The sequence below is a fragment of the Aulonocara stuartgranti genome (assembly GCF_965226115.1).
Source record: "Aulonocara stuartgranti genome assembly, chromosome: 23".
Taxonomy (NCBI): Eukaryota; Metazoa; Chordata; class Actinopteri; order Cichliformes; family Cichlidae; genus Aulonocara; species Aulonocara stuartgranti.
Window position 1 is genome coordinate 1,059,428 of NC_138958.1, and position 26,266 is coordinate 1,085,693.

Here is a 26,266-nt window from a genome sequence, read left to right on the forward strand (position 1 = left end):
GTCCTGTGTCATCCTTGCAGGACTTCAAGGGCATGACCTTCAGACTATCATGGATGCTATCTGCTGTGCATTTGGTTTTTTAGGCTTGTCTTCCACTTGTCCTGTTTACTCATTTTTTTAAGAATATACTGCACATCACACCAAGATAAGCCAGGTTTCTTTGCAAATCGTCTTGTTGGGGTCATTTGAGGCATCAGTGTTTGAGAAAATGCACAATTTTCTTAACCTTTAATATGATACAAAAGCAGCCAAAGCAGTCTCTAGTAACCGTTCTGCACACCGCATTAAAAAAAAAAAAAGTAGTAGTCAGCAGATTATGATCTGTATGCAACATTACTGGTAGTGATGGTCCAGTGGACCCTAAAAAACCCAGAGGGCCCAAATGAGCATCAGGTTGCCCTTTTCGCTCAGAGTAATTCAGCTGATGACCAACTTTCCATGAAAAGAAGCCGACAAGGATGCTGAGCTCTGCCCCCCCCCTGGCCTCCAGGAGCGCCCACAAATGCATCCAACCAGCATCTTAAAAGATTTCTACAAATTTGAGCTCCAGGATCAGAAGCAGAAGAAATGTTAAAGCAACATGACAGCTGGGAGTGCTTTTTTGTAACAGGATGGTGAAAGGAGCCTCCTCAGAGAAAGGACTACAAATCTGTGGTGATGTCCTGCTAACCCAAAAACTCCATCAGCTCATTTTTACATGCTGCCACAGGACATCCACCTGGTGTCACCTGAGCCCGCACTGCCAGCTAGTCCATAAACTCATGTTTTATATTTATCAGATAACTTAAACTAAACAAGGAGGAAGTGCTGAAGACAAATCCAGACGAAAACAACCACAGGGCGACTATAGTCACACAGCTTCCTCCCATCATGTGAAAATACTACCAGTATCTCTGGATCTGGGAAACACAGAAGTCCCAGCCAGTACTCCCAGTGCTCCCAACACTTCAACCACATGGACAACACACCAAGATAACAAACGGTCCCGAAAGGAAAACACGATCAGCAGTTTTCCTGTGTGAAATAGTCGTAACTCAAACTGCGTGACTGGCAGGTTTGGAGCCAAACGTAGGGAAGCGCTCAGAAATACAGCTTCACTGCTGAAACAAGGTAACTGTTGGAACGCAAGTACGCCAAATATACCAGGAATACGAGGAACTTGGAACTTACTACAGGACACTAGGAAGACACAGCAGAGACGACAAGGGAACAGGTGAGGAACACAGCTGAGCAGAATCTAACTGAGGAGACAGAGGAAGTAAAACTGAACATGACATACATGGGACAAGGACCTAACAAAATAAAACAGGAAGTAGCTAACACAAGGGCCAGAACTTAGACAGGCTAACTTGACAGAACAAAAGGGAAAATGAGCGACTACAGAGACCGGCACAGAAACACACACGGGGACACAAAGATGGAGACTAGACTCATTTCCACAGGAGACAGAGGACACGGCACAGAGACAAAACTAGGACAGCCCGGACAAAAAAGGAAACTAACACAATCAACCATACAAGAAACCAAAAACTACATTTGTTTCTATTTCTTAAGAACCAACAGCCCAAAACATCTCACTCAAAAAACCAATTAGCTTAACCAATCAACTTGTTCATTTGCATAACAAAGAAATGAGGTCCACATGTAAAGGTGAAGAAAAGCAAAACAAGAGCTAAACTAATGAATAATAGCATCAAGGCATTCAAACCAGTGACCAGAGCGCAGTGAAACCAAAGCAAATAAAAACCAAGTTGGAAACCTTCTCCATATAAGATGGTTTCCAACTTGGCTTTTATTTGCTTTGGTGATGTGCAGGATGTCACTTCCTGTAATAGATGACAGAAGCAAATCATTAGGACCTGAAAAGGAGGAAGCAAAAAGCAGACCCGACCACTGAAACCACAAAGCCTGGCGGCCGTCACTTATCTTTGGCACTCGATTCACTCGCATAAGTAGTTTTTAGAACAGGTGGCAACAAAGTAACAGTCGTGTTACTGCGTCAAGTGTAGCTGCTCAGACATCTGGATCCTTGGACACAAAATACACAAAGATTCATTAATGCAGCTCTACGTTTATTTATAAAGTCACTGGTGTCGTTTGTATTGTATTTGAAGTTCCTCTCACTCGTTACATTTAATGAATATCCTGATTTAATCAGTGACAAAACCAACAAAGAGGAGCGTCTGATGCTCTCCACAGGGTTTAATCATCACTCATCCCAACGGCAGATCCTTCTGTTCTAACCCTGTGCTGCTTTTTATATGGCAGTGACAAAGGAGTGCTCATGTGAGATGAGTTGGATGAAGGCATGGTGACATTATCCAACAAAACTTTATTCTGAGACCTTCGCAGTAATCAGTCAGACGCTCACGTCCCAGTTTAAAGCTCTTTCCCAGGCTGGGAGCTGAGACGAGAGTCTAGCTCTGGATCAGACCGAGTTACAGAATAATGAAAAACGATTGAGCTCTTTTACGGATTTGCTGCCTTGCCCAGCTTTAAATGTTGGAATTGAATCAACCTGCAGATAATGTTCATCATTTTAATGGAACAGAAAATATTTCCCCTGAAATGCATCAGCAGGGTTCAAGTGTTAACAGCAGGAAACAGGATGAATCCAAACCTCGATAACGTGACTGAAAACACAAAGTGTGCGATCAGTTTAACTCCCCAAGCTGACAAAGTGCACAAAGACGCATATTCTCCAATAATTTTATTCATAATTTTAATATAAACAGTTAATTGTTGAATAATTTACACACAGCAAGATTTTTATTTTCATATCATTGCAACACTTTCTGTACACGTCACTACTTGGCTCTCCTTTGAAAACATAGAAAAAATAAATTGTCAAGCGTTCATTTCGTCATGGCACATTTTTGATCCTGTACAATATGCATGTGTGTGTGTGTGTGTGAGACTGTGTAGTCGATATTTTGTGGTACATAAAGATAATGGCACATCTGGATCCAGTGTCAGGGATGAAGCGATCTCTTGCGGGTTTTGGGGCGAGGCGTCCTTTTTTTGTCGTTTTTGTGTTTTTGCACTGCACATACACACATATACACCTGCTGTATGCGTACACGCCGACATTTCAACATAACATATACACAACATATCCCAAAAAGAATACATCAGCATATTCATCGCCAATAAAATGACATTAACAAAGAGGTATCCTGCAAGACAACACAGAGCATTCTGGGGACCACCTATGTGCACGAGGAGAGAGGAAACGTGAAGTAACAGGAGGACGAAGAGAGCGCTCGTGAAGATCTCAACCGAGGACGACGACACACTCGGACCGAGCATCGCACACTGGTGTGTAAACTGGAGCAGACCACTGGACCGGCGGGTGACTCTCACAAGCTCGTCCTCATGTCTGTCACCTGACAAAGGGCTGCGACACACAGGACTGGAAGTCATTCATAGGAGAGGTTCAGCCTTTACGCTCGTATAAAGCTTGTTCATGTTATGGGGGAACACCAAGCTGTAGCACAGAGGCAGCTAGCTTAGCACAAAGTCCGACACTGGAGAACACGGCGAGTGTGGCCCTGAGCGAAGCTACCAAGCTCGTTTCCACCAATCGAAGACGAATAAAGCCCATCAGACATTTCAATTTACTTCTGCATAAGTCACATTTTTAGACTTATGCAGAAGTAAATTGAAAAACCTAAACTAACCTAAACTAAACTAAACTGTCGAGCTGAAATTCCGAGATACTCAATTTTTTTTGCTCCAGTGGCAGAAACAAGCTTCCATACAGGATAAAACACCTTAAAATCCTACAGTTCAATATTAAGACACATTATAACTAATCTGTTTAGTCCACACGCACACGCACGCGCGCACACACACACACACACACACACACACACACAAACAAACCAGTAAATGTGAGAAACTGTTGTTGCTGGTCTTCTGTGGACTAAACCATCCAGGTGATGTGTTCATTGGTTAATCAGAGTCACGCTCGCTCTTTCTAATCTTTATGTTTAGAGAGGACCCGCTACGCTACAGTCGCTTTGAATGAGTCCTTTGTTTATCCAAATCTCAGGGTTGGTCCAACCAGTTACTTTATCCACTGCCTGAAACAACACTAGCCGCTCTCTATGACATCACAAAGAGCCAAGAGTAGAAAAAAGTCACAGGGATTGCATGCACACACACTGAAGTCATTTTTTGGGAAACTTTAGCTTAACTCACCCCGTAACAGCTCATATAAAAATAAGTGACTAATAGCTCCGCTTCACCTCTCCGTGAGGGAATTCACCAAAACATGCACGACTCCTGTGACAGCCTTCCAGCTCTGCAGCCGAGAGCCTGGCGGAGGACACGCCTCTCCAATAACACGTTCTCTCTTTAGCTTATTCAGGATTTTCTCGCTTGTGTTTTTTTGTTTTCTTCTTCAAAATAACGCACAGTGGTCTTTTCCAGTTTGTCCACACTCACAAAGAAACAACAACAACAAACAAGTTACTTGGAAACATTTTCACACTAAAACACCTGCGACAGGTGAAGCGTGTGTGACGTGAGAAAGGCTTTACGGGTGACAGGGTGGCATGCCGCTGGGGCCGGGTGGAGGCGGGGGCGGGCCGAAATCGCACGACCTCTCGGGCCAACATTCAGGACATGCATCGGACTAAGAGCGGGGTCGGCGTGCGGAACATTTCAGGCCGCGTACTCGTGAAGCTGTGAGACTGCAGACTCGCGCTTCTCTGTGTAGTGGGCTGCTTCATGAAAAAACAAAAAGAACCTTTTTAAATTTAGAAAAAGTTATATACACATTGATAACAATGTTAAATTCAAAATGTACAAGAGTAGTAAAAGTTTACAGTCAGAAAAGGTCGTCGTATTCGGCCTCCCTACTTTGGCTAGAAAAAAAAATAGATATCAACATCTCTAAAACGTAATACTTTTCTCTTTAAAACAAAACAATAATACATACAATGCTTTGTTCTCACCCTGTGCTGCGTTACTAGCATGCTCTGTCCAACCAGAGTTCAGCAAAACAAAGCCAAACTTCCCTAAAAGTGAAGCGCTCTCGTTTTGTTTCCAGGGACGAGAAGATCTGCTGCTATTTACACGTAAGAGCTTATTATTGGGTTCATTCAAAACGAAAATGACAAACATACAAATCGTGCAGCAAACGAACGCACTTTTCAATGTTTGTGCGCTCACTTGTTTGCGTGACTTTGGGCATCAAATTATCTGCTGGTACAGATGTTTCATCTTCATGCACAAAGCAAGCCAGAGCTTAGCAGAGCAGAGACACAAGTTCAGCTGTTATTTTCTCTCCGCGTGGAGGGAAGGTTAAAAAGAAAAACAATGATTTCCTAAAACAACAAAAAAAGCAGAATCGTTTCGCCAAGAACAAAATTTATGTGATTTTCATTTCGTGTTCGGAGGCGGGAAAATCCTCTTTTGTGATTGGTGGACTGTCAGGGGCGGTTCTGCTCAGGAGGGGGTCAGACGGAGCTTTAGGCACTGTGGGTTGGCGCAGGAGCGGGGAAGCCGTTTGTCCTTGCAGCCCCTGACGCGCAACGCTCCCATCCGACCACTAGAGGGCAGGCCACACCAGATCACGTGTGAGTGGAGCGGTCCTGACTGATTTCACAGGCTGGGAAAAACTGATTTATGAGAAGAGTGTTTAGGTTTTTGTCGCCTTTTTGCAAGGATGCTGAGAACTTGCGCTTCAGTCAGAGCAGATGAAAGGTAGGTAGGTAGCTCTTCCTCCTCCTCCTCTTTACTCTCCAACCGTAAGCATCGGGCCGCCTCCCTGAGACGAAAAAGTTACAATCGAGATTTCAGTTAATAGTTGTTATGGCACACAGGATGGTCCGAGTCCCTTTCAGAGGCGGAGGAGGGGGTGGGGGTTAAAGTCCTCCTGTAAGCAGCCCGGGCGTCTGCGTCCTGCCACGACAGACCCAATCCACGGCATTGACAGGAAATACAGGTCATCACTCGACATTCACAGTAGAAAAAGCAAAAGCATACGCACAGAATGAAATCAGAACAGAGAAACAAAAGTACAACAGGAGGAGACTCGAGATGTGAACACAGCGACTGTTTCGACCGCACGGAGACAGTTCGACGCGCCGAAGAAGATAAAGCAGCGTGAGGTCCACGGCTGAGCTCGGTCAGCGTGAAGGCAATCACAGATATGAACAGTCACGATATTATTGGTTTTTCTTGTCAGTGTCACGTTCTCTGATATCAGAGCCGCTCTGCGCACAGCCCAGAGGCCCGGTGAGCGCGGAGAAGGGGACCAGTAAAGCTACGGTGCTGCTTCCAGTGACCGTGGGAAGCTTTGTGTGAAGAAATGTTCATGAAACGTGCAGAGGAGAGGGGCGATGAGTGCTCTTAAAAACGCGACGCGCGGGCTTGAACATAAGATGTGAGAGTCTATAAGAGCACGCCACGGACGCAAGACGGCAACCTGGGAACCCATCCATGACTCAGGCTCCGCAGACCGATTCCTCCGTGTGCACTGAGGTAGACTCCGGCCAAACACACAGACGACAATCATCACTAACTAATTAACTAACGAGCACTCCTGCCGCTCACCACCGCCGACTCCATCTCTACAGCTGACCAGCCTGCAGCACTTACTCCACCCTCAGCGGCTCTAAACATGCTGACGGTGTTCTTGTTCACAGGATGATGATCATAAGAAAATGTTCAGAGCTGCAGATGTGCAGGAACACGCGACTTGCAGGAACATGCGACGTGCCGACTCTGAGCGGCTTTTGGCTGCGCGATCGGATCGTGATGCAGTTGGAATATTTCACGACGCACACGCAGCTGATGTTAGTCTGCTTTTATCTTTCCAAACAAACTACCACCGGCCCGCGGCTTTCACTCCTCAGTATGATGAACTAAAAACAACTCCATCATTTCCGGCCCCCTTTTAGTGGCCACGGCGCAGACTCGGGCCGATCCGCGCTCGGTGTGATCGACGGTGTCTGCAGCAGAAACACCGCCTCCAAAAAATATGAGAAAGCAGTGAGTCGTCTGTGTGTGTGTTGAACTACAGCCAATAGATTTAGCCTGGAAGAGGCTCAGGGTTTGAGAAGGCACTGGTAAATATCTGGAGGCAGCTTCCCGGCGGTCTCTGACTCGACTCTCTGGGTTCTTGGTGAGAGAGCAACGCTTTGGCTGTGAGTCTGTTCAGTTTGGCACCCGCACTGCTCTGTGTGTTCAGGGGGAGAAGAAAATCCGCTGACTATCGGCTGATGCCTGAGGACCACAGAAGAGCGGCCGCGGGCTGGCCCGCTGCGAAACACCGGTGACCTTTGGGCTCTGGATGAAGGCGGGTCAGTGAAAGGTCAGCCGTAAGGACACTTGACTTGTTTTGAACTCTGGATCAGTGGACAGGAATGTTTTTGAATCATCATCAGGAGCAATTTGACAAGTTTCTGCTTGTGTGAATGTTCAGAAAAATCTGTCTGCCACCGTATGTGTTGAAGTCATCTATTAAGGAGGAAAATCAAAAAGCGAACGTCTGTCCCTGTGTGATAGTGTGAGCTCTGCCAACAGGCAGGAAAGGCTCGAGGGAACGAGGAGCTCCAACTCAACTGGAATGTCAGACCTGAGTGAAACAGCTGCTGCACACAGTCTGCAGTGATAGCAGGGAGAATAATGGGATTAGCAACCAACTGGCAGCCCCCCCTCCCTGTGCTCTCTCAAAAATACAGGGAGACTGCCCCCCCCTCCATCTGCAGGTGGAACTGTCCGTATGTCTCCTTCAGGCTTCGACCACAAAACCTGGAATTTTCCACCAGGCTAATCTTGAACATCAGCAGCAAACAGGACGCCTCGGGGAGACCAAGCACGGGTGGAGGGGCAACGCGTGACTCTGATAACCCCCTCCATCTAATGCAGAACGCCCCCCCCCTACCCAACCGCTGCTGTCAGTTCATGCTCCGCCTTTACTCCGAGCAGCACCGCACCGTCTAACCTCGCCAGCAGCTGACACAGACGGGCAAACCGGAGAAACCACAAAAATAAATAAAAAAATGAAAACCGCAGGAACAAACACGTGGGAGCCTCAACGCCACCGAAGACACGAGAGACGGCGCACCCGGGCACGCCGACCTACAAACGCCTCATAAAGCTTCTTTCTCTCTCTTTTTGGTTGTTTTGTTTTTAGTTTATTTTCAAAGCTGTAGTGAAGTCTTGAACTATTGTGCACTTTGAGAGGAAAGAAATGCAGTCAGCTTACAGCATTTCCAGGTTTCCCATCCAGACAAAGACTAAGAGGGAGGCGGGAGGCCTAAGACACGGAGAGCACTGCCGGTAGGTTGGAGCGATTTCTGGGGCGATAAAAATAAGGAAGTAAAAAATGTGAATAATAAACCCGACGAAACAAAGAACAAGCAAAGCTCCTGATGGAAAATATTACAAACTATTTACAATGCCATCTATTTTATATATATATATAAAATATTGGTAGGGAAATACCAATATTCCATATATATGTGTATTATATATACTCATATAATTCTATACCCACTAAAATATATGAAAGCAGCAGTTATTGGTCAGTCTGAGGGACTCTTTTTGTCCAATTCTTAACTGTTTAAATATCCTTCAGCCTTGAGGACACAAAAAGAAACGTTTGAAGCAAATAAATTAAAAGTTGTCACCAAACACCCGACGAATCTGTCGTTTGGAATTCTGCAGAAGCAAAACAAACAAACAAACAACAAAAACATTCCTCTAGGAATAGATGTTTGTTCTACCATCAAGTCTTTGCAAGTCATCCCACTGATTAAGTCATTGTTCAAAAAGGACAAGTAGTGTAGACACTTTGTTTACAGGCCACGTACACAAAGGCCACTATCTGAGTAAAAAGAGGGAAACAAAATAAAAAAGCACAGAATCGTGGAAATGCGGATCGGTGGGAGAGGAGGAGGGGCGAGTCTCGAGGAGGTCGAGCACGAGCAGCCTTCTTGGTTGTCTAAGGTTTGTTGTGTTCACAGTTTTCTGTTTTTTCCCCGTTTCCATCACAAGGAGTCGTGGAAACGCGGCGTTAGTGACGAGCGATGGTTTTCTGGTCTGATGTCTTACACCACGTTTGCATCATCTTGCCTGTGTTCTGGAGCCACGGGGAAGAAAGTAAAAAGTCCTGAGATTTGTGTCTCTTTTTTTGTTTTTTGAAGGGCTTCTCTGAAGAATAAGAAAATCACCATCATCGAAAATGATGAGAGGAACACGAAGGAGACAGAAAAATAGATCGGAAAGGGGAAAAGGGAAAGCTTCAAAGAGTTCTTTGAGGAAACGGGAAGTGTTAGGAAGGGCTGGATCTGGGCAATGATAAAATTCTTCCATTTTTCTTGCCACCGTTCATGTGTGTGTAGGGGACGTGCTCCTCATAGTTCCCCCTCAGGGCCACCGAGGGCCCGCTGTCCCTGGATAAGCTCTCCTCTCTCTGGGAGTAAGAAGAAGGGTCCAGGGGGATGCTTTCCATGTTGTCCAGGTCTAGGTCAAACTCCTCCGTCTCGGGGACTTTGTTTTCATCACTGTAGAAGAAGGAGACCTCCTGGAAAGACGGGTCCAGGTCGTCCCGCAGCATCTCGATGATCTCGAGGAACGTCGGACGCATCTTGGGATTGTACTGCCAGCACATCTGCATGAGGCTGTGCCTGGGAAGAGGGATGAAGAAAGGCCAATTTAGTCTTGTGTAACGTGGACGGCAGTTTTCCCAGCTCCGCATCTACTCACATCCTCTCAGGGCAGTTCTCCGGTCGATCCAGGAATCCTCCTTCCATGACGAACTTCAGCACCTGCTCGTTGGACAAACCCTGGTAAGGCTGCTCGGCCAGCGTGCTGATCTCCCACAGCACAACACCGAACGACCTGCAGATGTACAAACGCACAAACAAACGAGATCAGGCCGAATGACGTGCGGCTGTACGGTAGGCCACTGTGTGAGCTGTGACTCACCAGCAGTCAGAGTGGGCGGTGAAGACTCCGTCCTTCAGGGACTCGGGTGCCATCCACCGGACAGGAAGCAGGCCCTTCCCTCCTTTACGGTAGTAGTCCGTCTCATAGATGTCTCGTGTCATACCAAAGTCTGAGAGGAAGAGCGACGGAGACAAAGGTTAAGACAACACCTCCAACTACGCGGCGGTATCGACAACACCAAACACGTTCTGGTACCTCCGATCTTGACGGTGAAGTCCTCCGCCACCATGCAGTTCCTGGCTGCGAGGTCTCTGTGGACAAACTTTTTAGCGTTGAGGTAGGCCATGCCGTCGGCGATTTCTGCAGCCATCTGGAGCATGTCTTTCAGAGTCGGCGGTGGGGAACCAGACGGGTTGTTCTACAAACCACAAACAGGTTAGACCCACTCACAGGTAACGCAGGTAACATCTGCTGAAATACTCGGGCGTAGTTTTCAGTCACGTGACCGACTCGCTACGCTGGCGAGCTAAATGTTACTGCACGACTACTTGGATCATCTACCCGTGGAGGGGAAATGAAGACAGCGATCCATATTCTGCCCCAATACCACAGCTACTGTCTGGCATTTTAGTTAAACTCAAAGATGTTCGTAGGATTGGTGGAGTGCAAAGGTGGGGTGGCTGGAGCTCAGGAGGTAGCCTAAACCATACCCATCCCTACTGCCAACTGGAAGGTTGGTGGCTCGATTCCCAGTCTGCATGCCCAATATCTCTGGGATACTCTCCGATCCATCGGCGTGTGAATGTTAGCTAGAACACACTTTAGCTTAGAAAAAAGATCCTGTATGAATGGGCGACTGAGGCATGTTGTATAAAAGAGTAGAAAAGCACTACATAAGAACCAGTCCGTGTACTGTTCAGGTTACTTGGAGCAGGAGCAGGTGAGTCTATCGTTTACTGATCACCATCTTCATTACTGAGCCTTAGCAGAGGAATCTTAGCTAAAATCATAACACGTGCAACTTCTTTTCACCTGAAATTTTATGAACAACCATTAGGCGAACCAAATGGCTGTAGGCTTTACTGCACGTCCCAAATCATCAACACTGCTGGTGCATGGGCCCATCGGTCTGAGTGACTCGCTATACACAGGTGGAAAAACCCAGAGTTTGTAGAGCCCTAGTTTGCTTAATTTTCAGCAAACAGGCTTCAGGGAGTGCATCCATATGTAAATAATACAGGTATTAAACCACATGAGTGATGTTTGGGGGCGGGGCTTACATACCAGAGTGTGTAAATAGGTGGGAGCACACTAATCAGGACTACATACCTCAGAGTCTGGCCTGAGACTCCGCAGGTAGCTTTTCAGGTCCCCGTGGGTCATCAGCTCCATCACTACCAGGGTGGGCTGACCTTTGGACACCACGCCGAGCAGACGCACCTGCAAACAATTCATCGTGTTAAAACGGCGCGCTCAACTCTAGCAGTAGACTTTGTAGCCAAAATTTCAATTTAATGACTAGAAATGATAAAGCTACACCTCAATCTGATTTTTACAGCTGACGTTTTAACCTTTGGCAGTTAAACTAGTGATCAGCCGGCTCTGTAGGTCCACAGTAACAGTTACAACATTTGTTTGTAGAGTCAAACTGTGCGTGAACACGGCAGCGCCGGCAAAACAAGACACGACTGTGAGTCAGACGTGTGCCGCCGCTTTCAGCGAGACGACGGGAAAGCTGTAATTTAGTGTAATTGACGAGCAGCTGCTCCGGTGTCCTCTCGGCGTGCCGTGACGCTGTCTGAGGGTTTAACGGTTTAAAGAGTCATACCACGTGGTGACAGCTGAAAGCCTTCATGACGGAGGCTTCGTTGAGGAACTCGATCCTCTCTCGCAGGCTGGCCGATTCGTTGACCGTCTTGACGGCCACGCGCGTCTCCGGATCGCCTTTGACGATGTCTTTGGCGACTCCTTCGTACACCATGCCGAAGGAGCCCTGACCGAGCTCTCTGAGCAGTGCGATCTTCTCCCGGGGCACCTCCCACTCATCAGGAACGTACACTACACAACACAGGTGCAAATGACCGTTTTGACAGAGCGAACTGAGGGAACAAATCATCGTATGACGGAAAAAACAACTATTTCATTCTTACTGTCACCAGCGCTGAAGTACTCGGGGTTTGGAGAGGTGATGAGATCTCCTAAGGGGCCTTCGGTTTGCCTGTAACACGACCACACAGAGTCACTAAGAGTCACTGGAGTTTATGGCTGTAATGGGCAGCCTGCTGGTTAAAGACTAACCTTTTTTTGAAGTACACAAACGCTCCACCTCCCGCGAGTAGCAGCAGGATGAAGCAGATGACGGGACCCATGACAATCCAAATCAAACCTTGATCAGCTGCAACAGATAACAGAGCGGTCACGAGACAGTAAATTTGGCACATCTTCCACTTTTCTGTTAAGTTCAGAAGTCCGACTCTTAGAGTCTTACGGTTGGGCATGAAGAAGTAAATCATCTCAGTAAAGGAGCCGTTTCCTGCCAGCGAGGTGGCGCGAACCCTCACGCTGTAGTTTCCAGGCTGAACAAGGGAAAGCTTGGTGCCACCGAGCTTCTGATAGGCCGGCCGTGACACACAGGTCGTGTGAACCTGGGCCCAAAAGGAAAAGAGAGAAAACCCATGTTATTCTAAAAGTTTGCTTAAATAAATAACGGAAGAGACTTTCAGGACAAACAGGTCCGGATATTTCCAGGTTACTTTTACACACATGTGGCACAGCAGGAAATACTACAGTTCAGATGTGTTTACATTACTTCAAATACTCAGGTGCCAGGGTAGAGCGTGCAGGACGCAGCACACGCATGATGCTCACTCGCTGCTCTATTCCCACCCAATCAAAAGTGACCAAAGTATTTTTGCTGAGCCAATTACTCTTAACCCCTGACTGGGTGGACAGCCCACACTCCACCCCGTCTTCTCATGCTGCTGTGAAGCGAACCTTCACCTCACAGAATGACCTGCTCGAGCTCGTGTCTCTTATTTTGAAGGGCCAACGCTTAAACGTTCTTGCTGCTGTTTGTTGGGCTCGTTGGTTTGCAGTATAAAGGGCCTCGAGGGGAGTGCTGCTGTGATTTGGTGCAAACCTGAATGTTGTGCTGAAGTGAGAAGAACAACCAGAGCTTTTTGTGCTCAGGGTCCGACCAAATCACTGCATACACTCACACGAAGGAGCGATTTTTTAAAGTGGATGCTGTTGAATTAAAATGTATCCAAAGAGCTGACATGTGCAAAAACACATAAGACTGTAATCTAAAAATTGGCCTGTAGCCCTTCGATAGAAGTGAAAAGCTGGGCTCGTTTGACTCTGTGTTAAGGACGCTTAAGGTTGGCTGATGCGCGACTGCACTGTCGCAGTTGAAGTCCGTTCCACTGAAAGCAGCAGGAAGTGATCGCTGCAGTGATAAATGCATCCAGCCTTCATAACTGTGTTGTAACATTCTCAGCGTTGTCATCGATGTGAGCCTCCAACGCGCCCCAAACATCATTTTAAATGAATCCACATCGGTCTGGGCCACGGGCGGTTTTTCAGCGCAGCGAGATGTCGCGTGAGACGAGTCCATCGCTGCCACTGCATACTAGTCTTCCATCCTGCCTCTGTCACTATGGTAACAGATCTGCTACTGGCTCCTGGGGTCAGGCGGTGCAGCAATGAATAGTAATGAGAGATGAATTCACACATTTAGAGCAAGTAAACAACAAGACTTGGACGCGCCGTCACAGACGAGACCTTATGCACGCAAACGTTCCCAGAATTTCATCCACAAACGAACGCGTCCGACAGCGTCGACACGCAGCACCAGGAGGCTGTAAACAAATATTTCCTTGTCCCCTTCTATAATGAACAGACACAAATTGGGTGTTTACAGGAAGCCTTTCCTTCCCGGCCTGCCTCGCCTCCCTGGAGTCTACCCAGATCACTCCTTGTCTTCTCACCTGCGTCTACTTTTCCTTCTGTGCATGTCCTTCCAGCAGAGCGAATCGGGATCATTTCTGCTGGCTGTTTTCCCACATCACCTCTGTGCCCTTTGGTTTTGAAAAACAAAGGACCCCGAGTCCTCCCACTAACATTTTCCAGGCCCAGCGCTCTCTAAGGTTTGCCAGTGGTTCATACTGACCTCTGAGTCTCCGACCTTTTTGTAGAAGACCTCGTACAGGATGATGAGCCCATTAGGGTTGATGGGTGGATTCCACTTAATCAACACATAGGGAGGCTCGCCTTGCACAATCTCGTGGGTCACGGGCTCTGGGATGTCGTCTGCTTTCTCTGCAGGTGTCAGACAGAGAAAAGCACTTCACAGTGAGGCGCAGCCGATTTTATCTCCAGAATCTGATATTCGGTGCACCAGCAGCCTATTTGCACACGCGTGTGCCCGTTCTTACCCTCAGGCATAGTTCGGGCACTGATATAAGTAGCCATGCTGCAGCGTTTGGGATCTGTCGGATCGTTGCAGGCTATGATCTCTATCTTATAACTGGTAAAGTGTTGCAGGTTGGAGATGACCGTCGACTCCTTTGAGAACACCTTTTGTTCCACCTGAGCAGAAAGGAAAAGAGATTGAACTTCGACTGCAACTCGAAATAAAGTGAAGGGAAAAGATGTGGTAAACATAAAACGCTCGATACCTTGGATTCCTCTTGATCCTCGCCATCGGGGGCGATTGTGCCTGAATCCAACTGCAGATTGGGAACTGTAGTAAGGAAGAGAGGAGGCTGGGTGGCATTAGCAACTCCCACCGAGCGGCGCCGCCGGGATGGTCTGCAGAAGTAAAAGTTAGAATAGGATATGAGTGAGTGACAGAGCGCGGACCTGCAAAGTCGTCAAGTTTCACGTGCATCAAGTGTTTGCAGATGACAGATGGTGTTTTGTGGAAGCAAGCCAGACCTCTGCTCGCACTAACCTTTCCTGTGTGTCTAACTTCATGACATTTATGCACAAACACCATCCTAGGAGACATACTGACTCTCACCACTAGGTGGTGCCAGGCCATCCAGATGAATCTGAGTGCGAGCCACCATCCCAGCTAACAGGCCTTGAGCTCAAACCAAATCAAGACACAGATGTTTCACCTGATGTGCAATGAAAGGCAGATTTACTGCGTATGAACTGTTGAAGAGACGAACCCGAGTGCTGCATTTAGGACCGAGTGAAAGCAGAAAAAAACGGGAGCTCGTGTCCGTTTGCGTGACAAAATAAGAAAAGCGTGAGCCGCTTCTGGTGTCCTGCACTGTATGGAGCTGACCATGGCCAGCTCAGAAGCAGGAGTTCAAAATGAGGCTGATGTGCGCACGGCTGTGTGTGTGCGTGTCTCCAAATGGCAGTCTGCATGACTGCGCTCCTGACCGGCATGAATGATAATGGGCACAGTGATCACCCCCCCAGGGAAGCAGAGGCAGAGACTGTGGGTGTTTGTGTGTCCGAGAACAAGGTAGGGGCACCAGGGCCCAGACACTGCACCTCCCGCTGCAAGCCCCCGACGGTGGGTGACCAGCACAAAAACAAGTGTCTATAAAAACCACACACAGTGGTGGAGGACACAGAATTGGCACAGAGACTCACACCAAGGCTGAGTGATCTGGTTTAACTCCGGTCACGAAGAGAAACAAACGAGACAAGAAGCTCCTTTTGGTGCTTCGCTCGGTGTGAAGCTGAACTCACACCAAAAGAATTTGTTACATTTCTGCAAAACTCGAGGGCATTAAGCGGCTCCAGGAACACGAATTAAACCTTTAATTTAGGTGCTGGGGTGCGTCTCTATTTAAGTTTTCATTTAGCATGTGGGTAAACGATGCAGCCAAGGCATCGTCGCATGTTCAGATGCTGGGAATGAACCTGCTCTCGTACCTGCTCTCAAAGACTTCGTTGTGCAGGTAGTTCTCGAAGGTCTTGCGGTACTCTATCTCCTCCTGCTCCTTCTTTAGCTGGCTGTCCGTCTTGGGGCAGGCGCAGCACCTGCCGCCCGAGGTGGGCTCATCTGTTTGGTTCCACTTGTGCTCATCCTCGCTGTCCAGGTGGGTCGGGATGCGAGACGGCACTTTCATTCCTGGACGGGAAAACACAGCAGTCAGGGAAAGCCCCTCAAATGACTGAAGAGGGCGAACCATTTAAACTGCAACCTTGTAAGCAGTAGTCGAATTTGTACAGGTCGCTGTCCTCCGCCTGCTTTCGACAGACCACCCGGTAGTGGGTGATGTTGCCATTGGGACTGGTGGGCGGTTTCCACTTCAGGATGATCTGAGAGGAGGAGTTGGAGGAGGAGATGGGGTCCAGAGGAACAGAGGGTTCTGACGGGGACAGAGAACAAAATGTAAGTGCATCAAAAGGACTTTAGCTCCATCAGACTAGAGTCTAGAGGCACCATTCCATCCTTCTTCTTTTTACCTTGTTTGGAAAATAAAATAGGTCCAACGATTTATTAAATATGCAAACATCCATGGAAACACCAAACATAACAGTTTGCACAATTCTAACGAGCTTAAAAGTCGATATTTGTTTAAACACGTTTATTCCTCAGCACAGTGCAGTCCACCCTCCACTGAGACCAGATGGATCAGCTGAAGGGACAGATGCATCTTCCTGCGTCGCAGCCTTCCCAGATTATTGTCCTGTTTCTTGACTTTTAGATGCTGCTCATGTGCTGTAAACAGTTTGTCTTCCTTCTCCTTTGTTCTTCTATTTTCCTCACTTTTTTAAAGGATAAGCTGCATGCCGTGAAGCTTTTGGCTAATAGCTCTTTTGGAATCAGTTTGAGGTTCACACAGATTATTTTCTGCCTGTCAGGCGGCTTATGTTTGGCTTTTTTTACAGATTAAACTAAAGAAATGTGTTTTTGCTGCAGGTAACAGAGTGTCTACAGGCACAACTGAAAAGCGGCTCTTTGCTAAGTCGTCTGGTTCATCCCTCAAGTTTGGTTCCTTTTATGTTCCAATGATTCCTGGTTCATGGTCAGTGTTAAGAGGTTTAAACAAATAAAAATGATCAGGGACAAACACTGCACAAACAAAAAGGAAAACTTTCAGAGAGCCTGCTCAAGAGCACTTTAAAAAGTTACAATAAAGTCGAGCAACTTGGAAACAAAATATAAAGAAATGAGTGCTGACAGTAGTATGAGGGCAACACCCCCCCTCATCAAGGAAGGTTCATCCAAACGTGAGCAAGGTCCCAAAGTTGTTTCAGTTTAAGCCCAAATGGCTTCTTAATACATCCCATCATATAAAACAATTAACAACAGTTGGAGTGTTTACAAAAAGCCCCCCAACAGAAGTCCAGAGTAGTTTTACACAATCACTTAGAAAACGTCAGATGTTCTACAGTCATTGAAGTATCCATCAAACACAAACGTCGGTGTTCATGGCGTTACTCACTGGAAGCATCCGTCTGAACGTAGATGATCTCGGTCTTGGCTCCGTGGACTTGGTGCTCATCAGACGCAGACAGCTGCGTTTTGACCATGATGGCGTACTGGGTCCAGGGCTTCAACGGTCGGATCAGGTACCCCGGGTCGTCTGCCTTCTTTCCCTCCGTGGAACGAGGCGGCGGATCGACATCGGCAATCACCCAGCTGTTAGAGCCGCAGGCGTCCTGTCCATCAAACTCGGTGACGTTCTTATACGGCCTGTTGCACATGGAACGAAAACGTCCCAACATTGTTAGGCATCCGTGTGTCAGACAGACTGAAGAGTAAAGTGTTGGCTTTTGTGTGTCCTCGTCTGTACACGAAGCAATGATTTACTTACGCCTCTTTGTAGAGAACCATGAATCCCAGCAGGTCCCTAAAGTCTGCTGGCCAGAATGGCTCCCACCTCAGTATAATCATATTCGACTTGGTCTTTATCAAAGTGAAGTTCAGCAGCTTCGTCTCACCTAAAGGACCAAACACAATAATCACGTTCACGTTAGTTTTTGGTCAGAGCAATCCCAAAAACAAGGCAGTCCCGTATTCTGGTGCTCTTACAGGAAGCTTGCTCCCCGTTGTTGCGTAAAGCGATGTCGTTCTTTTGGTTTCGATCCCGGGTTCCAGTCACCGTCTCCATCTTTCGGATTTCAGACATGCAAAGCTTAGAGTTGTAGTGGAAGAATGTGCGACCACGCAGGATGGTTAGGTTGTGCTTGGACCAATCCCAAAGCTCACGGAGGTTCTGGTTGTCCAGCGCATAGAAGGCATAGGCCCTGAAAGAGATCGGACATCAGAAAAATCAATCACTCACAGCGAGGAGACGAGAGGAGGGGGGAGGGGACAAGAGGAGAGGAGACGAGAAGAGAGGAGAGGAGACAAGAGGAGACGAGAGGAGAGGAGAGGAGACGAGAGGAGAGGAGAGGAGACGAGAGGAGAGGGGAGGAGAGGAGACGAGAGGAGAGGAGACGAGAAGAGAGGAGAGGAGACAAGAGGAGACGAGAGGAGAGGAGACGAGAAGAGAGGAGACGAGAAGAGACGAGACGAGAGGAGAGGAGAGGAGAGGAGACGAGAGGAGAGGAGAGGAGAGGAGACGAGAGGAGAGGGGAGGAGAGGAGAGGAGACGAGAGGAGAGGGGAGGAGACAAGAGGAGAGGAGACGAGAAGAGAGGAGAGGAGACAAGAGGAGACGAGAGGAGAGGAGAGGAGACGAGAGGAGAGGGGAGGAGACAAGAGGAGAGGAGACGAGAAGAGAGGAGAGGAGACAAGAGGAGACGAGAGGAGAGGAGACGAGAAGAGACGAGAAGAGAGGAGACGAGAAGAGAGGAGACAAGAGGAGAGGAGACAAGAGGAGAGGAGACAAGAGGAGAGGAGAGGGGAGGAGACAAGAGGAGAGGAGACGAGAAGAGAGGAGAGGAGACAAGAGGAGACGAGAGGAGAGGAGACGAGACGAGAAGAGATGAGACGAGAGGACACAAGAGGAGAGGAGACAAGAGGAGAGGAGAGGAGAGGAGAGGGGAGGAGACAAGAGGAGAGGAGACGAGAAGAGAGGAGAGGAGACATGAGGAGACGAGAGGAGAGGAGAGGAGACGAGAAGAGAGGACACGAGAGGAGACGAGAGGAGAGGGGAGGAGACAAGAGGAGAGGAGATGAGAAGAGAGGAGAGGAGACAAGAGGAGACGAGAGGAGAGGAGACGAGAAGAGACGAGAAGAGAGGAGACGAGAAGAGACGAGAAGAGAGGAGACGAGAAGAGAGGAGACGAGACGAGAGGAGACAAGAGGAGAGGAGACAAGAGGAGAGGAGAGGAGACGAGAGGAGAGGGGAGGAGACAAGAGGAGAGGAGACGAGAAGAGAGGAGAGGAGAAGAGAGGAGACGAGAGGAAATGAGAGGAGACGAGAGGAGAGGGGAGGAGACAAGAGGAGAGGAGACGAGAAGAGAGGAGAGGAGACAAGAGGAGACGAGAGGAGAGGAGACGAGAAGAGAGGAGACGAGAAGAGACGAGACGAGAAGAGAGGAGACGAGACGAGAGGAGACAAGAGGAGAGGAGACAAGAGGAGAGGAGAGGGGAGGAGACAAGAGGAGACGAGACGAGACGAGAGGAGAGGAGACAAGAGGAGACGAGAGGAGAGGAGACGAGACGAGAAGAGAGGAGACGAGAAGAGATGAGACGAGAGGACACAAGAGGAGAGGAGACAAGAGGAGAGGAGAGGAGAGGAGAGGGGAGGAGACAAGAGGAGAGGAGACGAGAAGAGAGGAGAGGAGACATGAGGAGACGAGAGGAGAGGAGAGGAGACGAGAAGAGAGGACACAAGAGGAGAGGAGACGAGAGGAGAGGAGAGGAGAGGAGAGGAGAGGAGAGGGGAGGAGACAAGAGGAGAGGAGATGAGAAGAGAGGAGAGGAGACAAGAGGAGACGAGAGGAGAGGAGACGAGAAGAGACGAGAAGAGAGGAGACGAGAAGAGAGGAGACGAGAAGAGAGGAGACGAGACGAGAGGAGACAAGAGGAGAGGAGACAAGAGGAGAGGAGGGGGGAGGAGACAAGAGGAGAGGAGACGAGAAGAGAGGAGAGGAGACAAGAGGAGACGAGAGGAGAGGAGAGGAGAAGAGAGGAGACGAGAAGAGACGAGACGAGAGGAGACGAGAGGAGAGGAGAGGAGACGAGAGGGGAGGAGACAAGAGGAGAGGAGACGAGAAGAGAGGAGAGGAGACGAGAGGAGACGAGACGAGAGGAGACGAGAGGACACAAGAGGAGAGGAGACTTACTCTGCCTCGAGCTGCTCCCCCCTGATGACACGCAGTTTGCGGAGGAATGAGAGGGAGACCAGGGCGTAAGCTCTGCGGATGGTCAGGTAGCCTGTGATCTCTTCAATCTGACCCAAACTCGCCTCCAATTCGGCTGCTATGTTATCTATAAAGACGACAGTTCATCACATAAACAGCTACCAGCTGATGAGAGCAGACAGAGGTCAGGTACATACAGATAAAGGCTCAAAAAGTTTTAACAAAGGGGGGAAAGTCAAGAAACCCAAGTAATGGACAAGAAGGCGACACGGAGAGAGAAACAGGAAGTGGTACTCACTGCCTCCTCGAATCTTGATGATCATGTTGCCTTTAAGAATGGTGCACCCCCTCAAAGCCTGGGCCGACGTTACCGAGTCGATGGTCTTGTTTCCCACACACTCTTTAGGACACAAGCCCGCACACCGTGAGCAAGTCAGCCTACACAGAGAAACACACAACATCAAAATCCTAATGAACGAGCTTTGTGTGCGAGCCACGACTAGCTGAAGGTCAGGACTTCTGGAGACAACGTGGACGCTGCAGAGAAACGCCTTCGGTTAAAGCAAACAAAACTGTTTTCTGAGCGAAACACACAGAAAATGCCTCAAATGTTTCTGCGTGCAGTTATCAGAATTGGAATGAGGCAGAAATGCTCGGTGACATAGCGGAGCGCCGTGGGTCGGAGCCGGGGATGACATCGCAGTTTTAAACAACAAGGACGAATCTGTTCAGCGGAGTTTTTCTGAGGTCTATTCAGACTTTCTACATGGGCAGACATCCATCTGCTCTGTTATAGCTGCTGGTTCTTCTCCCTTTGTCCAAAGGAAATTAGAAAACAAACACGAGCCAACATTCAAGTGTCTAAAACTGCAGTTCCTCTCATGTCCACTTGAGGCTGGCTCCAAGAATGAGTCAATCCCCACAGACGTCCACGTTAAAGGCTAAAACGGAAATGTGGATTGATGACGAAATGGTTAAAATCTGTCAATATCAGTATTGACCTCCAACCGCTATATCGGTGTATTGGTGGGGCATACTTTATATAATCATATATATCTGTTTTTAATGGAAGTGACGGTGGTGAATCAAACAAGAAACCATCAAACATGCGCTCAATAAGCTGCTGCACTTATGTGAATCTCTATAATTCTCTCAAATGATTTAATAACCTCTAAAATAAAATGGTTTATTTAACAGGATTAATGTTCTGCCGCTAGTTTTAGTGCAAAAAATATCACAGAGAAAAGAAACAAGACTCGCGCGCCAGCTGCAGCTCTCAGAGCGATGTCCTCCCACTGCAAACGTGCTTTTGCACGTAATCATATGCACACGCACGCACGCGGCGATGAGGCCTTGATAGCGCCCTTCAAGAAAATCATTCACAAAAGGCCTGGCATGTGCAGCGAGTAGTCTGGTACGTGCTGCTCCATTCACAAATGAGCACTGTTTATTTTTTTGATGCACTCTCAAATGAGCAGAATCCAGCTTTCATTTCCACCCTCGATGTCCCCACCCACCTGCTTTAGCCATACACGCTGCACACTGGCTGAAGGGCAAGGAAGCCTCCATGTATACTTCCCCATTTCCTATTTTGAGGGAATCGAGGATGTTCAGTTATAATGTTTTTCACGTTTGCTTAAAAAAGGTAGAGTGCATGTCAGCCGGGGCAGGGGATTGCTCTGGATCATTAGAAAAGATACCGATCACCAAACTCAGGCCCCGGGGACGTCTTTAAAGGAGCCCCTGTGCCCAGGAAGCAGCCAACAAAGGAAGCTGTTGTACTGCTATTCATAAGCTCACCCTGCTTTAATTCTGTGCAGCTCCTATTATATTCCCTCTGTGCAGGAAACACAAACGCACATACACGCAGTTATCCAAAATAAGCCCCGCACCCCTCCCAGACAGCCAGGCTGCGATGAAGACCCCATTTACCACAGTCACAGTGGCACGAAACACCCCACAGGTACTGCTTTTGCCATCTACGCTGACAGCTCCACGCTCGGCTCCTCGTGGTTTCCACCTTATCAAGCTCCTCATTTCTCGCACTCAGTGGACGAATCATTCTCTGTGACTTGTGAGTGAGTGGAAATACACTGTAATGAATTCTGCAGAACAACAGTGACTTTTAAGAAAAGCTCCAAGCATATTTTGTGTCTCTTTCTCCCACATGGAAAATTGTATATTCAGCTCCTCAGAAGTAACGCTCTAGTTGCAGCGTAGACAGAATGTTTTGGGTCGTTGTAGTGAAAAACACAGACACACAGGCAGACAGGCGGCGTCCGACCGGAGCTCTTAAAGGGACAGCGTTGATCCGTCCGGCTGAACTCTGTGACTCGGACTCCCCGAACCGTCGAGAACAGAGGCTTTGGTTTGGAGCGAGCGTACGTGCACACACAGCGGTACTGCTGTCACATCCAGGAAAGAGGAAACTCTTTTTAGACTGGCAGAGGAGGATGAAGATGCAGTTATGAAGCGTTTCTTCACATTATCTTAATATAACATAATACACAGTATAATAACATGCACTGAACCACCAGCACTTTACATACCTCTGTAGAAATCATCCACATATCTCACTTACCTGCACTGCTGTATAATTCTGTGTAAATAATCATTCTGTACAATACGATAATTTTTAATTCTACTTAATTCTGCACTTCTGGATGGATGCAAACTGCATTTCGTTGCCTTGTACCTGTGACGTGTGCAATGACAATAAAGTTGAATTCTATTCTATTCTAATATCTACCTGGAAAAATGAAGTACAGGGCAGCTTCCATCATATCTAATACCTCTCATGTCGTTGTTGTTTTAGATGCGTGCTAACAGCGCTGCACATGCACACATGCACATGCATACATGCACATATGCACACATGCACACATGCACAATGCTGGAGGCACCAAAGGGAGGCAGGGTCTCCTACTCAGCAGTCTGTTAAGAGTCCCAGCAAAAACATGATGCAAACCGATGGGTGGGCCATGCTCACGTTGGACGGCGTGGGTGTGAAAGCAGTGGCGGACGGGGCGTGCTCGTGTCTGTCTGGGTGGAGCTGCTGCCAGATGATGACACATGTTCTCGTTATAACCAAAACAGGCTGTAATGTCGCAAAAATCAACAGATTCCCAATGACGACGTGGACATCGAGCCTCGTTCCAGGCCGTGGACGTCACCTGGCGACCAACCAATATTTCCATTTTGTGTAGTTCATTGGCACATAACAACCAAGGCATTCTTGACATGCCTGAAAGTATTGCCCAGGATTACGCATCGATGTGCAAGGACGCACAAAAAACAACAACATGCGCACATAAAGGCTGCCGTTCGGCCTCGGGGTGTGTGACTGAGATTTACAGCGATGCTCTTTTGCGTCTAAGCACGCGATATTCCCCGCAGGCTGGCGAGATGCATTTCTCTCTAAAGCGCGTGACGATTAAATGCTGTTACCTTTTCTGCTGTTTGTACTAAAAGCTTTAAAACGCCTTCGTTGGTATTGTTTATCTAATAAACACACAATATGACTCCGTCTTCTCTGTAACATCATGTCTGCACCTGGAAAAAGTAACCCGTCTGTACACTTTGCTGGTAATGAGCCAGAACCTTCTGCACGTATAAACACTAACGTGTGTTTGCGCACATGCAAATATATAAACAATAAACGCACGCGCACAAACGCAGGTACGCCAGAAAAACACAAACACCATCAATCATTCAGCTGAAACGCGTCTCTATCGATAGCGTCGGCCACAGACAGACTGCGGGAGGATTTCTCCGAGCTGCTGCTGAGACAAACGTGTTGCCCTCGCTGCCTCGGCTGTATGTGTGTGCACTGGAAGCATGTAAACACACGCTTTCTTCGAAACAAACGCACGTCCTCCGTGTTTAGCAACAGCTACGAGACAGGATGTTCTTCTCTCCTTCACCCCCTTTACTACAAGTAGAAAGCTGAATATGCTGTGAGGTGAACAGGTTGGACGTCTGTTTATTAAAAGCTCTTGTCACATTTAAGACATCAATAAGACGAGGTTACACGTGCACTGTGGAAAACTGTAACCGGTGTTTCGACTTTGACTCTTCGCCTGTCTGACTTCAGTATATCTGGTTAACAGAGACGACTGAGCTGAGGCTCCAGATTTCTAACGTCGGTCACAGCGATGGCCGCCGCTCCCCGAGCCTGGATCTACCCGAGATTTCTTCTTCCTGTTCATAGGGTTGGGTTTTTTTTAAACGCTCCCCAATATCGTCGAGAGTTTGCTTTTAGCGCCGTGATTACCAAAGTGTGGGCTGCGGCCCCATGGTGAGCCACGGAGGTACTGCAGGTGGGACGCAGTCAAAACTGAAATTCACGTTAAAGACATACAATTATGTACAGCTACATGTATTTCTATACATTTATTAAAAGTGGTCATAGGAGGTGGTTAGTTTGTGATATTCCTCATTACTCTGACTTTAATTTTCTGCTCCTGTATTGAACTTGGTCTCCTGGCTGTATATGACCGTGGCACTGCTGTGTGGTTACTTTTCATTTTTTAGGGTCTTTATCTTCCAAAATAAAGAGTCTTAAGGGAGAGTTGTTGTGAATTAACATTTTTATATATGTATATATAAATAAATAAATAAAACTGACTCTTAAACCCTTTCTGAAATGCACACAGAGTGTTTTGCTAAATTTCACATGAAAACTGCAGGAGACGCGCTCACCAGCACAGACTGTTTAAACATCACTGGGAGCACAGGACCCTCATATGTGGTTTCCAGACGAATCAAAACTCTCAAGTGTTTTTTGCACGCAAAATAAAACCTCATTTAAGCAAATTAAAAACACATAATCTCCGTACTAAAAGTTTTATAAACTTCTCTGGACAGCGTTGTGCCTTCGCCGATGCAGCTGAGTAATCACCGAGAACAAAATGTGACGGAGGCCGTGAAAACAAACCGGGGACGTATTTGCAGCGGCTGAGATCAGAGGACTAATTTGCATATGAAATCATGTAGCTAATGCCTAAATGGAAACTGTGTCTTCAGCGCTGCGTGGTAACTGCTCCTGCAAATATTGCCTTTTCTTTATTTGATGTGCTGCTGAGTTTGTGACTCATCCTGCTCAGGTTTCCAGTGAAACAGTAACGCACGGTTACTAAGGACTGCACAAAGCGGGGCCAACAATCACATACAGGTTGCCCCATGCCTGCGTGTGCTTTGCTGTATTTATGCTCTTTGTCCCATTTCAGATTTGGTGAACACCTGAGCAGAAGACATTAAGAGGCAACACGAGGAGAAGCTGGAGCAGATGGGGACTTACCTGCATCGCTACATAACTTATCGAGTGTAACAAACAAATGTAAAGTTCCCTTCTGTGCAAATGTGTTCGGTGACCACAGAGTGGCGGTGGGATGACATTTACAACCATGTGACGACAGCTACCATCAGCGAGGTTTGTGCGTGCGTTTGTGTGTCAGCCAGACGTACGTAGTGGAATTTATACTGGAATATCCGGAAGGGCACTCTGGGATACAGGCTCCGCTGTGGATGACGTATTCATGGCAGCCCGAGTCCCGGTCCTGGTTTTGTTTCCGAGTCTGCTTACACTGGTTGTGGAGGTCCTGAGTATATGAACAAGTACAACAAGTGGGGGGAAAATGTAATTACACGAGTTTATTAATGAACTGGTGATTAACTGCAATTATTACCAACCTGACAGAAAGCAAAGCTGACACAGCGCCACCCTCTGAAGATATAGTATCCAGGAGGACATTTCTCTACGCAGGCGTTCCCGTGCTGGAGGTTCCTGCAGGCCACGCAGCTGCTGGCGTTACCCGGCTCAGAGCAGCTGCCCAGGCACTGGTCGTGGCAGCACTGGCCCTGGGGGGTGCAGGCACTGTGCTTACAGTTGTCCACGCACACTAAAGGAGACGAGCAGAAAGGAGGAAGAGGCGGTTAAATGTGAGCTCATACATATTCTCCTCATACGCGTTTTATCCCGCTTCCCCCGCCGGCGTCACCGTTCGGACAGCTTCTGTGACGAGCTCAAACACAAGGCTGCGCTGACAGCTGCTCACTGCTGCTCCTTTTAGCATCTCACAGCTCACCAAACATCACAGCGAAATGGCCACCAAGCTGTGGTTCGCACTGAT

General features: G+C 47.9%; 1 protein-coding gene across 2 annotated transcripts in view; it reads right to left on the reverse strand.

Moving 5' to 3' along the window:
• Positions 1 to 2,697: 2,697 nt before the first annotated feature.
• Positions 2,698 to 26,266, reverse strand: part of insrb (insulin receptor b) — a 73,271-nt gene continuing 49,702 nt past the window's right edge. For both annotated transcript variants that reach the window (XM_082523369.1, XM_082523370.1), the window contains exons 3-23: positions 25,827 to 26,035; positions 25,602 to 25,735; positions 20,434 to 20,573; positions 20,118 to 20,262; positions 17,915 to 18,129; positions 17,697 to 17,823; positions 17,325 to 17,575; positions 16,077 to 16,244; positions 15,805 to 16,003; positions 14,586 to 14,718; positions 14,343 to 14,496; positions 14,078 to 14,226; positions 12,395 to 12,551; positions 12,205 to 12,301; positions 12,057 to 12,124; positions 11,735 to 11,964; positions 11,236 to 11,346; positions 10,162 to 10,324; positions 9,946 to 10,075; positions 9,724 to 9,858; positions 2,698 to 9,644 (exon numbers count right to left, since the gene is read on the reverse strand). In XM_082523369.1, coding sequence (XP_082379495.1) covers positions 9,290 to 9,644; positions 9,724 to 9,858; positions 9,946 to 10,075; positions 10,162 to 10,324; positions 11,236 to 11,346; positions 11,735 to 11,964; positions 12,057 to 12,124; positions 12,205 to 12,301; positions 12,395 to 12,551; positions 14,078 to 14,226; positions 14,343 to 14,496; positions 14,586 to 14,718; positions 15,805 to 16,003; positions 16,077 to 16,244; positions 17,325 to 17,575; positions 17,697 to 17,823; positions 17,915 to 18,129; positions 20,118 to 20,262; positions 20,434 to 20,573; positions 25,602 to 25,735; positions 25,827 to 26,035 — 3,470 coding nt within the window. In that variant the 3' untranslated portion in view covers positions 2,698 to 9,289. The remainder of the gene's footprint in view (positions 9,645 to 9,723; positions 9,859 to 9,945; positions 10,076 to 10,161; positions 10,325 to 11,235; positions 11,347 to 11,734; positions 11,965 to 12,056; positions 12,125 to 12,204; positions 12,302 to 12,394; positions 12,552 to 14,077; positions 14,227 to 14,342; positions 14,497 to 14,585; positions 14,719 to 15,804; positions 16,004 to 16,076; positions 16,245 to 17,324; positions 17,576 to 17,696; positions 17,824 to 17,914; positions 18,130 to 20,117; positions 20,263 to 20,433; positions 20,574 to 25,601; positions 25,736 to 25,826; positions 26,036 to 26,266) is intronic.